Source organism: Olea europaea, chromosome 20 (genome assembly GCF_002742605.1).
Source record: "Olea europaea var. sylvestris chromosome 20, O_europaea_v1, whole genome shotgun sequence".
Taxonomy (NCBI): domain Eukaryota; kingdom Viridiplantae; phylum Streptophyta; class Magnoliopsida; order Lamiales; family Oleaceae; genus Olea; species Olea europaea.
This window is the reverse complement of record NC_036256.1, coordinates 13,948,334-13,964,711: the sequence shown is the minus strand read 5'-3', so window position 1 is coordinate 13,964,711 and position 16,378 is coordinate 13,948,334. Positions and strand designations below refer to the sequence as shown.

General features: G+C 31.1%; 1 protein-coding gene across 1 annotated transcript; it reads right to left on the bottom strand.

The window, feature by feature from the left end:
* Window positions 1-84: 84 nt before the first annotated feature.
* On the bottom strand, window positions 85-5,669 carry LOC111369093 (B3 domain-containing transcription repressor VAL1). Its single transcript, XM_022990578.1, has 12 exons — window positions 5,546-5,669; window positions 4,688-4,769; window positions 4,466-4,608; window positions 3,707-3,881; window positions 3,414-3,588; window positions 2,886-2,962; window positions 2,708-2,788; window positions 2,393-2,611; window positions 2,011-2,060; window positions 1,558-1,671; window positions 1,263-1,330; window positions 85-941 (listed from the first exon to the last, which is right to left on the bottom strand). Exons 1-12 carry the CDS (start codon window positions 5,656-5,658, stop codon window positions 217-219), a joined length of 2,022 nt encoding a protein of 673 aa, XP_022846346.1. The 5' UTR covers window positions 5,659-5,669; the 3' UTR covers window positions 85-216.
* Window positions 5,670-16,378: the final 10,709 nt, after the last annotated feature.

Sequence of the window (16,378 nt, the reverse complement as noted above, 5' to 3'; positions counted from 1 at the left end):
GTTTGAATAGTGCCCATTGCGCAGCGGCAAACACTAGTTCGGGCGGCAAATCATTTGCAAAACAAAAAATAAATACATACAAAATGATGAAAAATATCTAACAAGTACGAGGTTGCGAATATAACTCGAGGAAAAACAACTGTGATTCGGATACACTTAAAACTCAACAAGACAATTCTGTAGTTTAACAAATATAATAATACACATAACTTTATATCAATTCAAGCCGGTCCCAGATTCGCCATCTTCGCTCTTGTTCTCCTGCACGACGTTTCCAGACAAGATACCCCCTTCATCAGCGATATGTTCACAACTCTCGCTCGCAGTTCGGGAGAGTAAATCTGGTTCTGAGCTTGGGATTTCGTTCTTCTGTAAACCTGCCTCGGATGGAATATCAGCATCTTTGATTAAGGTCGCCAAGCTCATTCCAGCTGCCTCGACTAGGTCATTTTCACGATCCGGATGGCAGTTCAAGTCCAACTGTTCCTTGCTGTCCTCGTCCAAGTCCACTGAGTTTCTGTCCTGGATTCTTTCGTTTTTTGGAAGATTCATCTGCAGCAATGCTTGCCCAGCAATGTCATCATCGTTTTCTAATTTAACGTCCACTTGGGCCTCGTCCTTTCCAAGGGCAAGCTCAGCTGCAAGTTCTGATTGCCGTTGTTTCTTACGCAACATGAGTGTCTTGAAACGTCGTTTAACAGTCAAGCAAACATTGCACTCGCACGTGGGCTCGTGCTTACCTTTTCCACTTGGAGGCTGAATGCAGACAATGCAAGTGCAACCTGGTCGATGTCTAGGATGTTTTGTAGTGGCTCCGACTAAAGACTCTGCTAAGTCATCCATGTTATCTCCCAAAACTGCAGCAGTTGCCAATGCATCCAATCCTGAAGGTTCTCCATCTTTGGATGCCTTGTTGTCTGCACTTCGCCGCCTCTTAGACTCTGAAAAATGCAAAAGTAAAGCAATGCTACATGAATTGATTGGTATCGAAATTTATATAATATTGGAAATAGACAAATCAACTTGAATAACAAAATATGGGCAACTAGAAACAAGAGCGTTTCGTCCATTCACTTGGGCTATATATTGTCCATTTCAAAGAGAAAAAGCAGCACCAAAGTTGTACATGTACAATTTTGGTCTGCACGTGTTTCTCTGATGCGCACGTAAAACATGCATATATACAGAACATGGCCACGCACACAGAAGGGGGGAGAGAGAGAGAGAGCTTTGTATAAATTAAAGGGAGCCCTAGTTCATACCTTTGCAAACTCTAAAAGAGGCACTCATATCACTTGAATTAATGTCCTCTGGAATAGAACATGAAGACCTGGAAAAAAATCACAATCATGTACTAAACAAATCTGCTTTAATCAAGCTTGACAAAAATCGATGGAAGAGGGCAGACCTTATATTACTAGTTCAACTATACAAATAGTTTACCAGTTATATCGGCAGCAAAATATATAGCCAGTTTATGGAAAAACATGGGATTAATTAGCAACATCTTCATTTATGGTCAAATATAAATTCTAACAAAAATTGAAAGTTGCAAACCTATTTGAGTCCCATAGATTCTCTGAACATGTCCACTTTGCAGGAAGAAGAACATGTACAGGCAACCTTCGCCATTTCGAGCAACTGTCACATTGAGCCAATTGTTCCTGCTCCCTGATAAGCATATTTAATTCTTTATGTAGCTGGTATATATACACAGTTTACATCATTTATATAGAATAAAAACTAAACCATTTTAACCAGTACACTTTTCATGCACCGATCTTATCATCAGAATCAAAGGAAACTCAATGACTGAATGCGTTCATTTTCCTGTCCCTTCAGCTTTTCAAAGTAAATGCATATCAGCAATAAGCTTAGCAACGAGATTTGACATCTCGCAAAAACATAATAACCGCAAAAACTACCACCATATCTAGATTGTTTTTAATTATTTTCCTAAAATAGTAGTAAGAATTTTTAAAAACCAAAAGAAAAAAAAAGGTTCCTTACCCAGAAGGTTGAGATGTAAAAATTGTCCTCTTTCCAAAAACTGGCGGTTCCTAGATAGAAGAATAGAATAAATAAGTAAAACCACATATATGCTGAAGGCTCCCCTAAGAATGGCATTAAGCATGTCTGGCTGAGCTCATAAGTTACTTTTAGGAAACTTGTATTGCAAAAAACATTCGGGCTTTTTAGAAGTTACTCGTCGATTTTTTGGGATTTGAAGTTTGAAACTAACTTTTATAAAAGTAAGTCTATATTTACTTTCCACAAAAAGTGCTTTTACTTCTTTTCAAGCTTAGCCAAACGTGCTATTAGAATTTAAGAAGCATATAAACAATATTGTCCAATAATGAAGAGAGAATTTCGAGATAAAAACTTTATTTACATCATATTCTTCAAATGCATGGTCCTCGATCGTGACAATTGTGGGTTGAACAGTTGGAGGGGGACGAAGCAACTCCTGTGCTTCTTCCCACGTTATTCTCAACTCCATAGCATCCTCGCTATGCATGAGGAGCCTCTTATTTTTCATATTTCGTGTTTTCTTCTTCTCTGATACGGGTTTATGCTGTTGCATGGAATCATCACTTGTTTTGGCCCCGTTCTTCCCGATTTTCACAAATCAAGGAGCATTTCAATCAACAAAATGTTTTTAAAAAAAACTAAAAAATAAAAAATCAAAATGATAATTAAAACTCACTGAAAGTGGATTGTCTGTAGGACCAGAAAATGACGTTTCACCTGGAGAATCATCATTTGGAAGCAAAGGTGTTTGGGTATCCTAATTGTTTGCCAGTAAACTATATATCAGCTATTTCACACAATTAAGAAAATAAAATAAAATTATAAAACGCAGAGAAATGCTTAAGAAGTCTGACCTGTGTATCAACATTGTCTGTAGCCTTTCGACATCCTATGACAAGTTGACCCCCAGGATCTATCCGACTAAACGTCACTGCACCAAAGACAAAGACATGCATGATAAGAACGGCATTAAAAAGATTGCAGGAGAACCTAAAACATTATGAAATTTCCTAGTAAATGTAACCATAAGCATTAAAGGAAGCCAATAATTTAATTCCATGTTGGAAGATCACTAGTTGTCCCGCAGCCAAATAGTGGGTGGTAAAAAAAGGAGAACTCTCTCTCTCTCAGAATTGTCAAACCATAATATGTAAAATTTTGTTTGAGATCATTAAATAACTGTAAACAGTATAGTGATGCAAGGGGTAGAAAAAACTAAATGAGTCTGTCCAAGGGTATGCATATCAAGAAAAATTTCTAGATGAAGTAAATCACTCTTACTAAACAATAAAACTAAACGTAGACGGAAAAAATGGCAACCATGGTACTACATAATAGAGAAATAGCTTAAATTTTCAGATGTTGGGTTCAAAAGAGAATACCTGTATCACCAGCTTGTACTTGCATATTTTGGATGCAAGGGGTTACACCCTCCAAGACATACATCCGACTATTATTATTGGGCCAAAATCTGAATTGAAATGTCCACTCTTTCCCCTTTATGTCCTGGATCCTAATTGGTATACCTTCTGATTGATTAATAGAAGGGAAGTATGCCTGCAGAACATTATATTTAAATATACAATACACTGAAAGCGCAGAACAAAAGTATGAACCTCTGCGATTTTAAACAACATGCTTGTTAGGGACATTGTCCGAAGAAATAAATGCTCACTTCAGCACATGCTTTTGGGAGGACCAGGCGACCAATTCGACCAGCATCACTGGCACTCAGAACCTTCTCAAACAATGGAACAATAGTCGATTTCAAACTAGAAATGATAGTTAAGGCATATAGTAGATATGAATTGAATGGGAAAATTTCCCTGTTGGCCCTCAATCTATTGTTGCTTTAGCAAGTTAACCCCCAAACTTCAGACTGGAGTAGTTCCCAATCTTCCATTATAGTTGAATAGTTAGTCAATGCAAACACACCCAATATCAAATCCTAAATCGGACTAGTACCAGAAATTTAAACAGATGTATGATTCCATCATTGGAGACTTGTTGTGCAACTCTAATAAATGGTTGGGACCAACTTGCTCCTAGTTAAACATTGATGACTAACTTGCTATTGAGACNTAAAGCAAGTTTTGCTGAGATGAAAAACTAAGTAATTTTTTTTTTTTTTTTTTGCCAAACATCTGAAGTTTTCACAGTTTTTTAGGATATCTGATTTTCCCCCCCTTTTGCACAATATGTTTACTTTTTCTAAAGCATTGTCAAACAACATGTCATTCAACTTCCAACCTGTTATTAACTTCCGACTTTCAACTATATTATTATCTTCCGACTTTCAACCATATTATTATCAACTAAACTGCCCAACTTTATAAAAATAAATGCGTGAAATACAGAAAGAAATGCATGGCCTACAAAAAACTTTATCCTCTGATTCGCGCATGCATAGCATCATTAGAAAATAATTCTTGCTCAATGCAAATTCAAATGACTAATTACCTGCATTGATTGCACAGAATGAATTTCTGAACTCTTAACACAGTTTATGCACCCAACACCTCCAAAATCCAGGTACTCATGTGAATATCTTGAAGCAATGCATCCACAGTGGATACCCTGCCACAACAAATTCAATAGAGTCAGGAAATGGGAAGAAACTAAAATCGAAAACCCAATGATTTTAAACTATTATTACCTTCCCGCATTTAGCGCATTGCCTCCAACCAGATTCATCTCGATGGAATGTTTCACAGTAAACTGAATTCTCATAAGCTGATCTGGAATCCAGAAAAGGTCAAGTCAAGCAAGGGATGAACAGAATAGATAGACGACATAGCTATTTAAATGAATTTGCACAACACAAATAACATAGCCAACAGATTAATTGGAAAGAAAACGCAATGAATATTGATTTCTATAACCGGAGTAAGTACATTCACATTAGAATCAATTATTATAAGTTAGAAAGGAATTCAATCAAACTAATTCAAAACAAATATATGAAAGCTTGCGTTCATCAACCGACAAAAGTACTATAATAACGTGCAAAAACATGACCGGAATTGAATGCAAAAGATAACAAAGATACATGGGGCAATTATTAGATCAGGAAACCTAAGCAATCCACTGTCTCCTGATTAAATAGAAGCAAATGTTAAAAGTTTTAAAGCTTTAAAAATTATATAGAAGTTAAATAATTTCATTACCTATCTTAAACTAATTATAGAAGTGGATCAATAACCTTAAAACCTTTTTGACTTATGTTTTCTGTTTTCCCAGTTTCTAAAATTTAAATTTTTATGGCAATTACTATAACGGGTCATCAATTAACCCAATGATCCTTCTAAATAAATCGAATCTTCAAGAAATCACAATACGAGAGTTTACAAGAATTCAAATACAAAAATTGCACGTCGATCAAACAAAAATCTCACATTTCAGGGATCCAATGTGCACATCCCCAAACTACCCCTAAAGACTGAAATCAACTCTGATAAAGATGAAGTGGAAATTTTTGATTGAATAGGGCTAAAATTGGAATTAAGAAAAATACCCGCAGTTGTAGCAAAGGGTAGCAAATCCACCTGAATTCAAGACCCAACCTTTCTTCCATACAGACGACGTCGTTGCACGGCAAACCTCATTCATGCAAATCTTTGACCCCATTTCAACAAAATTCAATCNACCTTTCTTCCATACAGACGACGTCGTTGCACGGCAAACCTCATTCATGCAAATCTTTGACCCCATTTCAACAAAATTCAATCGTTCAATCATAAGCCCTACAAAGTCCAAATCTGAAAAGCCAAAACCAAAACCCTAAAACAAGACCAAGAAAATCCTGTTGACCCAGATCAATTTTTTCAAAAAACAGAAAAAGAAACTTTCAATTCAACAATCCAAATCGATTTATAATAAACCCATTTCCTGATAAATCACACTTCATTCAAATCAAGAAATTATTACGTCTACGCGTGAACAACTCTAAGGGAATCCAAAACCCATTTCTTGAGTTGCTTATAGAATTGACTTCATATCTTGGAGTACATACGAAAGTCAAGAAAACAACGGGAGGCGGTCCCTAGTGGTGCTTCTGCTCTGGGCAGAGTTTAAGTTCAATTAAATTAGACAGAAGAGATGCGACGATGCAGAATTGTATGTATATTTCTAGAGTGAGAAAAAAAGAGAAGAGCCGGGGGAGGGGGGAGGGAGAGAGAGAGAGAGAGAGAGAAAGCGTGAGTGCATGCAAATGGAACAAGTGCACAAAATGCATGCACGACACTTGAGCACGACACCGCAAGGTCGTATATACTTACATCTGTTGTATGTATAATGAGAACTAGGGGCGAAGGCCTTTTGCTCGGACACTGATACGATGACCCGAACCCGAATGTTTCGTGGATTCCCATGATTAGGTGAAGTCAATGTGGTAATACTCTAGTCCTACTTGGTTTTACTTTCTACCTGATTAACATTATTATTATTATTGTTTTTTATATTCCTATTTTTCTTCAAATTGAATTTAGTTATTAGTATGTTCAATCAACTTATAATCTTAAAAAGCCAAATTTAAATAATAATCTTACCTACGTAAGGAGTTATAATGTCGAAATTTAGAAAAGTAATTCTTGATCGATGTACTTCTTTTAAAACTGAACTTATTATAACATAATACTTTTAGATAATATGTTCAGCTATTGAATACATTAAATTATTTTTGTATTTACGGTAGACTTTGTAGTTAAGTCTCGTCAAGATATTTTGATTTTGCATGTAATTTGCGTGGGAACTTGTTTGTTGAGAAAGATTTAAATATGTTTATAACGTTATGATATGACTACTTAAAAAGAGTGTTAATTTGTATTCTTCAACTTAGCTCGAATTACCTACTTTGAGCATTTGTTTTGAATTTATAACTTGTTGATTTTGATCATAAAACTAGTTTTAGAAACATGCGGAAGCATAATTAAAATTAAAGTCTAAGCAGATATCAATTAATCAAGGTATGACTAACAACACGATTTTAAATTAAAAATAATTATTCATTAGGCGATCTTTTGTTTGTTCCAAATCACATATTTTCAACTTCTATTATAATTTTTTTCCTTATCAATTTTGATCACAAAATGATTGTAGTAACACTGGAAGCATGACTGTAATTGTAGTGTTATATAATATTAATTTAGTGTTGAATAGATTGTTATCTTTTTGTGGTTTATTCCTTTAGAATTATTGTCGTACGTTAAACTAGTAAATACTCACTATAAATTTACTACTATTTATTGTTGCTAATTAAATTTCTATAAATACTATTCACTTCGATAATCTAATCCAATCAAGATTGGTGTACATTATGGCTTACATCATTGTTTACACTTAGTACGTGACTTTAAACCATTGGACAACTTAAAAAGGAAATAGTTTTTTCATCCAATTATTTGTTGACTACATTGATAATTTCAAGAATAATATAAAAAAAATAGTCTACAAATAACACAATCCTAATCTAATTATTAATAAATACCATTCACCTAGTAATCAAATACTGTCTATAACTATCTTTGGGAATCATGTCTCAAGAATGATATATATATCGGAAATTATCTCCTAAACATCGATACATAGTTTATATTAAGCACCAGTGACATTACACACTATTTAATTGGTCAATCATTAAATTTATGAGACCTACCATTAACTTATTCACCAATTAAATGATGTGTCATGTCATCGGTGTTTAACATAAGCTAAGCACCGGTGCTTATGAAATCATATATATATAAACAGTTTGTGTGAAAACTTATTCACCACAAAAGATTCAAATATGTTTATAACAAAAACCTTTTTTTGTGTGTGTGCGCACATTTCTTTTGAATTCAATACTCATCAATTTTGATCTTAAAATCGGTTTTTGTAACCCTCGAAGCATGGTTGTAATTTAAGTCTAATGAAGATATTAATTAAGCAATGTATGACTTACAACTTGATGGTTTAAATAAAAAATATTCATCATTTTTTGATCTTTTCTTTGTATCTAATTATTTATTTTGAACTTTTGTTATGAATTTATTTCTCATCATTTTCGATCAATAAATAATTTTTAGTAACACGTGGAAGCATGATGTAACACAAATATTAGTTTAGCAGTGATTCGATTGTCACCGACTCATCGTTATGGCTCACGTTGTACATTAAGCCCCGTTTAGCCCCCCAATTTTTAGAAGTCAAAATGGATGGAATAGTATTTTTTTTTTAAAAATGAGTGGTTGAAAAAGAATGAAAAGTTTTCGATTTATGTATAGTATTATTTTTTATGGAAGATTGTGTGATTGAAAATAGGAGAGAGAGAAAGATGAAATGTAATGTAATGAAATTTAATGGAGCCAAACGGGGGCTAAATCAGTAAATATTCAATACAAATTCACAACTATCTTTTCTTGATACTGAAATTATTACAAAATAGCAATCACTTCGACATGTTAAATAGCAAATAAACAGGGCCCCACCCTACTATTTTCGGGTCTTAAGCTAACTTTAAATATGTAGCTCTTATATTTTGAGTTTTCTTACATAGAATGTTAATATAATTATGAAAAATCTAATTCAGACCACTAAGTTCTAAAATTTGAAGAGAAAAAAAAAAGTCATATTTCAACATATAATATAAATTAGAAGTGAAGTAAGTTAAATAGAATTATAATGCAATGGCAAAAGGGTCTATTTGTTTCTTTGATTATTTTCTCCGTGCAATGATTTCAAACAACGTTGAATATGCATTTGAATACTTTATGTACAGAATTGAAGAATCTTGATTACAGTAGGAATTAACTCACAAATAAAAAGTATGAATACGGACAAAAAATGATTAAATTCAAATTACCTTCAACGTACATTTAAAAGGCTATTATCATGATATTAAAGCAAATCAATAATAATAACAGTCTATTTACTCTATAATATATGTTTTGAAAATAAAGGAGAAAGAAAGAAACTTGTAAAACTGTAATAATGGCAGGGAAATCATATCAATCGATTAAATAGAATCTTCAAAATTTTAATTCTAAGAGAAATAAATTATTTCTTGTTGGGTTAAAAAATTACGGTGGGTGACTATTTTGTGTGTAATTTTGAAAAGATAAAAGAGACATTTTGTTTAGTTAAGAAAAGAATAAAAATGTTTAGAAAATAAATGGTCAAACTAGTTAGATAGAGAGGGTGATGTTTGTGGATATATTTACGTGATAAACAAATATAAGTGATAAGTTTTAAAGATGACGCTAATATGGCATTAACTGATACATGAAATTAAATGAGTCATTTATCGAATTACTCTAAGTTTTATGCCATCTATATTTTTTTTTTCAAAGTTTTTTTGTATTTTCTAATTTTTATTAATTTTTTGTGTTTACATATAATAAATCTTTTTAAAAGAATTTTATAAATATTATTTTCATTTTTCTTCAACCAACTAATTAACCTTGTACAATTTGGGGGTCTCGCCAAAGCATGGTCTTAAGTGATCTCTTACCCCGTCTATAGTCAAGACCGCCACTACAAATAAATCAACGAGCTTTTGTATTTTATTTTTTTATTTGTATATGAGCATGTTTCATTGTACTTAAAAGTAAGTCAAATTACTTATAATTTCGTCAAAAAAAGTTGGATAATTAAATTAAGCGGATATAGTGGGCAAAATAGAATTTTTGAAGGGCAATCTATTAAAAATAAAATTTGAGATGCTGCCAATATTTATATTTCAAATGTTGCAATGTTGTTTAGAAGACCTGTGATGACAATTATTAAAAAAATTGGTTGAAATCATTCTAAAGTAAAAAGTAAGGGCCTTAAAAAAAAAAAAAAAGGGCTTAAAAAAAAAAAAAAAAAGGGAAAAAAAAAAAAACTAACTCAAAATATTTATCCATCCATCTTTGTGCATATTACGCAATTTGATAACAAATAAGTTAAGATCAGAATATCTCTAAGTCAAAATTAGTACTTAAAAAAAAAGCAATTTTAGAGACGAAAATTTTAATCATTGATGACTTAGGGCCCTTTTGGCACGGCTTTTACTTTGGCTTTTGCTTCTTGTAAAAGAGCTTTTGGAGAAAGCTATTTTAATTTTTGTTTGAAAATTAATATTTAAAATCACTTCCCATTCCGAAAGTACTTTTGGAGGAAGTCAAAAAAATCAGCTTCCTCTAAAAGCTCTTCTAACCTCCAAAAGCACTTTAAACAAAAATAGTCAATGGCCCAAAAGCGGCTTTTGGCTCTCAAAAGCTCCTTTTGACTTTTCAAAAGTCATCCCAAACGGGCCCTTAATTCCGTAAGTAAAGGCTTTTAGCGACAGAACTCTTATGTTGGTAAATCACCCTCACAACTAATTTTACTGACGGATTTCTTTGACCATAGGTAAATTAACTAAAATTCGTTAGTGTTTACCAACAACAATTTTCATAGCTAATTATCAACGATATTGGCACCAACTCTATCCGTCACAAATTATCCATGAAATGAGTCGATCACTAATTAGCAACAAATTTGTGTTGTCATTTTCGTCGCTAATTTGAATTATAATTTAAAAAAAAAAATTATGACTATTATATTAACATTTTCTTTCTTGGGAACTTAATATATTAAAACCTAAACTAAACTAAAATAAAATATTGAAGTTCAAAATTTAATGATCAAACTAACAATTAATATACATGAAATTGCAAACATATAATTCAATTCTTTAATTTTAAAGTTCGAAACAACATAAAAGTAAATTACAACTATTGGAGGCTCTGTCTTCCAGATGAAGTTCGAATGAAGTGATATATAAAATGCACATAAATAAATTAAAAAAAAAACTAAAAAAATTCACCAATTAATTTGATAAATTCTAAGCTATACCAAGAGAAATAAAGAAAATCACATTAACAAATAACAAACACGGTTTGCAAAGATACGGATATTGAACTTTAATATTTTCGATATTTCATGGACTTGCAGTAGCAACAAAATCATGTCTTCGTCTTAACGCTAGTCATGACAAAGCAACATAGAAGAGCATTTTATAAATTTGAGGTCAACCAACCTTTTAGATAAGATAGAACAACGTTTCCAACACAATTAAGAAACTTCTCTTCATCACCATCTCGTGCAAACGAGCGTATAGAATCCAATTTTCTACAAAAGAGAGGAGAAGATATTCGTCGTCAAATTCTCCTTTTCAAAGAATTAAATCGAGAGAAATGAACCATGCGGTTACGTATAGTATTGAGTGATACATCACAAATATGACTCCACTCTAATCCAATCAAATAGTAAATTGGATAAGTACTATGAGAAAAAATAAATCCACAGCAAACGTCGATCCAATTCAAGCATATTTTGTCTGTAAATTTTAATTATTATTTATTTTTTTGTTAAAACTATCAACTAATTTTTTCGTAAAAAAATTATTAGTAAATATTTAATTTTTTTTATAAAAATTCTATATATATATAGATATTCAAAGGTAAATTTTTTAGTCAGAATAAAATAATAATTTGTTCTGAATTTGTTGTTAATCCATCGGTAATAACAACATAAGTAGTTTGTAGCTAAAATTCCGTCTCTATTTCTGCCCTTTCTAGTAGCATAGGCAGGGTTTCCAAAGTCGACATCTTTTATAGACTTTTCTTTGTTTTCCCCTTTCTTGTTTGTTGGGTAATTAGCATAAAATGTTTTTATATTTCAATGTTATTGTGCAAACGTCCTCACCTTTCATTTTTTGGCACTTTTACCCATATCTTCACATTTTATTGCGAAAATCATCATTTTCATCAAATTTCTCGTATAAAATGAAAAATATACCCTTATTTAAATAAAACAATAAAAAAGGAAAAAAAGTTAAAGAATAAATTAAAATCATACTTCCAAACTTTTTAAAAAAGTGCAAATGAGTCCAAATTATTAAAAGGGTCATTAGCACAAAATATTCCTACCTTTTTTATTATTGTGCAAAACGTCTTTACCTTTAATTTTTTGACATTTTCACCATTATTTCATATTTCGTTGCGAAAATCATTATTTTCATCAATTTTCTTAATTAAAAGCCGTAAAACAACAAATATATGCTCATCTTTAAATAAACAAAAAGAAAAATAAAGACCAAATTGCAACTACATTTCCAAATTTTTTTTTAAAAAAAAGTAAAAAATAAATTCCAAATAAATAATTAAAAAAGAAAGTGATTTTAATAATTTTTTGAAATTCATTTGTACTTTTTTTTTTTTTTGAAAAATTTGAGAGTATAGTTGAAATATGATCTTTATTTCTATTTTCTTTATTTTTGTTTATTTAAAGAGGAGGGTATATTTGTCTTTTTACAACTTTTAATTGAAAAAATTGATGAAAATAATGATTTTGCAATAAAATATAAAAATAAGGACGAAAATGTCAAAAATAAAAAGTATGGACATTTTGTATAAGAATAATGAAAGATAGGAATGTTGTGTGCTAATTACCCTTTTGTTAATTTATTTGGACTCATTTGCACTTTTTTAAAAAGTTTAGGAATATGATTGCTATTTATTCTTTAAATTTTCTTTTCTTTTTTATTGTTGTATTTAAATATGGAGTGTATTTGTCACTTTACACAAGAATTTTGAAGAAAATGATGATTTCTGCAATAAAAGGTGGATGTAAGAGTATAAGTGTCAAAAAACGAAAGGTAGAAATGTATTGCACAATAACAATGAAAGGTAAGGACGTTTGTGCTAATTACTCTTATTTGTTTGTTTGTTTTGATTTGATTTGATTTTTATTTTTATTTGTTTTCATTTTTTTGACATTTGACTCGAACTTTTTAATTAGGTACATTTTGACCCTATTTTGAACTCAAGAGGCATAGTATAAACTAATTAGAAACGTGAGCGACGCACGTAATTTTATAACAATATCTTGAATTTTTTTTTTTCGGTACAATTATTAAATAATAATAATTTAAGCGATACTTCGAAATGTCAATATCATTCAAATAAATATACATACAAAATGATGTTGTGATACAATATTTTCACGTAACCTATTAAAAAACGGAAACTGAATTATTAAAGTTTGCAATAAACTAAGACTATTTTTCGTACTCATATTTTGGTGCTCTACAGAAAGTGCAAAAATATATTTTTTGAGTTCGTGTTTTGAAGAAGAGAACTACCATAGATAGAATAAGTTTTGGCAAATGACTGAAACTAGAATAGAATATATGTAAAAAATAAATTAGATAAAATTTAATAAGTAAATTCAATAGTTTGCTTTGAACTCTATTTATAAAAATTAAAAAAAAAAAACACACGCACACACACATTCAAGTTCAATAGAACAACGTTATCTTCAATGTTCGAATAAATTACGTTAGTATAACTCACCAAATTAAACCACTCAAGCATTTGAATTTTGATTTGTGTAATGTTATGCTACTGATGAAAAAAACACATCGATAATCGGTGTGAAGTTGAAAGGTTGTGAGATTTTCATTTTTATCATTTGCCTGACTTTTCATAATATTTTGTATATTTGAAAATCAAAGCATCCTTATCACACGCATCATTTATTAAAAAAAAATAAAAAAAAATTTAATGTAATCTATACACATGATAATAACAAAATTCATGGCCAAATCATCTATTATAGGTACAAAATAAAATATCGACTATTGTGTGGTGCAATAACATTAAACTAAAAGACAATTTGTGCATTATGTACATGAAGAAGCAAAAATTCAAGTCAGCTACATTCATACAATCGATTTCCCACTTTGGTCTATAGAGTGCTTTCTAACTAGCTTTCATATGTTTCTTGTTGCGGGTTCGAGATACTTTACACGCTCTTCCTCGTTTAAGACCCATATCCAAAGTCCCTTCTCCATCTATGTATCAATTGCTTAGTTGAAGGCTTACATGAACTTAGACTCTTCGTGAGAAAGGTCATGGTTCAATCCCCCTATACACGACCCTAAAGTTACACTGGCTCGGATATGGCCTATGGGGTGATCTATTTTAATCGAGGCACCACTCCTTTGAAATCCGAGTGAGTAAAGACGAAGAGAAGAGTTAGTCAACAATCAAAAAAATAAATACCAAGTACTAACTAGGATATTTAGTATTCTACTTTTTGCTATTCATCTACTATTAAAACATAATATTGCTAATCATTATAGCTAAGAACATGATTTACCCTATTCATGTACTTAAAGAGAGATGAAATATGTTGTTATCGAACCATCGATTCCAAAAGTTATAATAGACTCAAGCATTTGAATTTTGATTTGTGTAATGTTATGCTACTGATGAAAAAAACACATCGATAATCGGTGTGAAGTTGAAAGGTTGTGAGATTTTCATTTTTATCATTTGCCTGACTTTTCATAATATTTTGTATATTTGAAAATCAAAGCATCCTTATCACACGCATCATTTATTAAAAAAAAATAAAAAAAAATTTAATGTAATCTATACACATGATAATAACAAAATTCATGGCCAAATCATCTATTATAGGTACAAAATAAAATATCGACTATTGTGTGGTGCAATAACATTAAACTAAAAGACAATTTGTGCATTATGTACATGAAGAAGCAAAAATTCAAGTCAGCTACATTCATACAATCGATTTCCCACTTTGGTCTATAGAGTGCTTTCTAACTAGCTTTCATATGTTTCTTGTTGCGGGTTCGAGATACTTTACACGCTCTTCCTCGTTTAAGACCCATATCCAAAGTCCCTTCTCCATCTATGTATCAATTGCTTAGTTGAAGGCTTACATGAACTTAGACTCTTCGTGAGAAAGGTCATGGTTCAATCCCCCTATACACGACCCTAAAGTTACACTGGCTCGGATATGGCCTATGGGGTGATCTATTTTAATCGAGGCACCACTCCTTTGAAATCCGAGTGAGTAAAGACGAAGAGAAGAGTTAGTCAACAATCAAAAAAATAAATACCAAGTACTAACTAGGATATTTAGTATTCTACTTTTTGCTATTCATCTACTATTAAAACATAATATTGCTAATCATTATAGCTAAGAACATGATTTACCCTATTCATGTATATAAGGAGAGATGAAATACGTTGTTATCGAACCATCGATTCCAAAAGTTATAATAAAATAGTCCATTTCACCTTGATCAATCTTCAATAACTTTTCATATTTGACGACACTATATAAGCATCTTTTATTTATTGAATTCCTTTCATTTGATATAGGTTCTCCCCCAGTCCCAGATAAAGGTTCTAAACTAGCTTAAACTCCATGCAACTTATACAACAATATTTAAATTTCAAGAAAGATTTATAGGACAAAATCTATTGAGAAAAACAGAAAAATACTACCAAGATATATAAATGCATGCACACCATATATAATAATCCCAAAAATTTCCAAAATAGTGGTGGAGCTTTTGCTACTTGAAATAGGAAATATATGCACATCATGACATTTTGCCTTTATGGTGAATTTTAGTGCTTTCATCTATGTTAATATGGGTAGTCTCAAATAAAGTAATGTTGGCATAAGTGTAACATATTCGGTGCACTGGTCAAACGAAAACCATAGATTTCTACCTATTCTATATCGACCCCTTCACATATTTGTAGAAAAAAAATAAGCAATTTATAATTAACAAAAAAATTGTTAATCATAGATCAAAAACAATACATGAATCTTAAATTCCTTTTGGACAAAGAAACAGTCGTTGGATACAACAAACAATACACGGCAGAAAGTTTTAGTCCAACGGTGCACTCTTCCTTCACAATTTTCTTTTGTCAATTAGTGTAGGGTATTATTGGAAAATCATTTTTAGTTGACCATTATAGACACACAATTTAAAAGTTAGATGATTTATATACTAATACTCATATTATGCCCTTGTTTGAGCCACGTTATTGAAATGAAAATACATTTTTTGAATAGTATATTGAAGGGAAATGTGTGATTAAGAAAATAAGAAAAAGTTTTGAATTTGCTTATAATATTATTTTATTGAAGAATGTGTGATTGAGATGATGTCAAATCACTGTTGAAAAATATATTTTTTTGAAAAAATGTGGCTCAAACAAGGTCTAAAATGCAAATGTCAATTGATATTTTATGATGTATGTCTAGTATAATTTAAATGTTGTATTATTTGCCCATAAAACCAGTACTTGAGCTAGAATTAAAGGGCCTTCGAAAATCTGCCATTGAATACAGGGAATGAGATTTCGATGTCGTGCACACCGTTATCTTAATCATCATCCAACATTCTGTCTATAAAAAAAAAAAAAAAAAAAAAAAAAAAAAAAAAAAAAAAAAAAAAAAAAATCTATTTGTACAATCAAATTGTACAATTACTTTGACAATGTGTAGAGTA

Bases quoted from the DNA above. Each gene is read 5' to 3' on its own strand.
- LOC111369093 (XM_022990578.1), bottom strand. From the start codon at position 5,658: ATGGGGTCAAAGATTTGCATGAATGAGGTTTGCCGTGCAACGACGTCG. The intron at 3,589-3,706 runs GTGAGCATTTAT...AATGTTCTGCAG, and splicing joins TCCCAAAAGCATGTGCTGAA to GCATACTTCCCTTCTATTAA. The intron at 1,331-1,557 runs GTTTGCAACTTT...ATTTTTTTCCAG, and splicing joins AATCTATGGGACTCAAATAG to GTCTTCATGTTCTATTCCAG.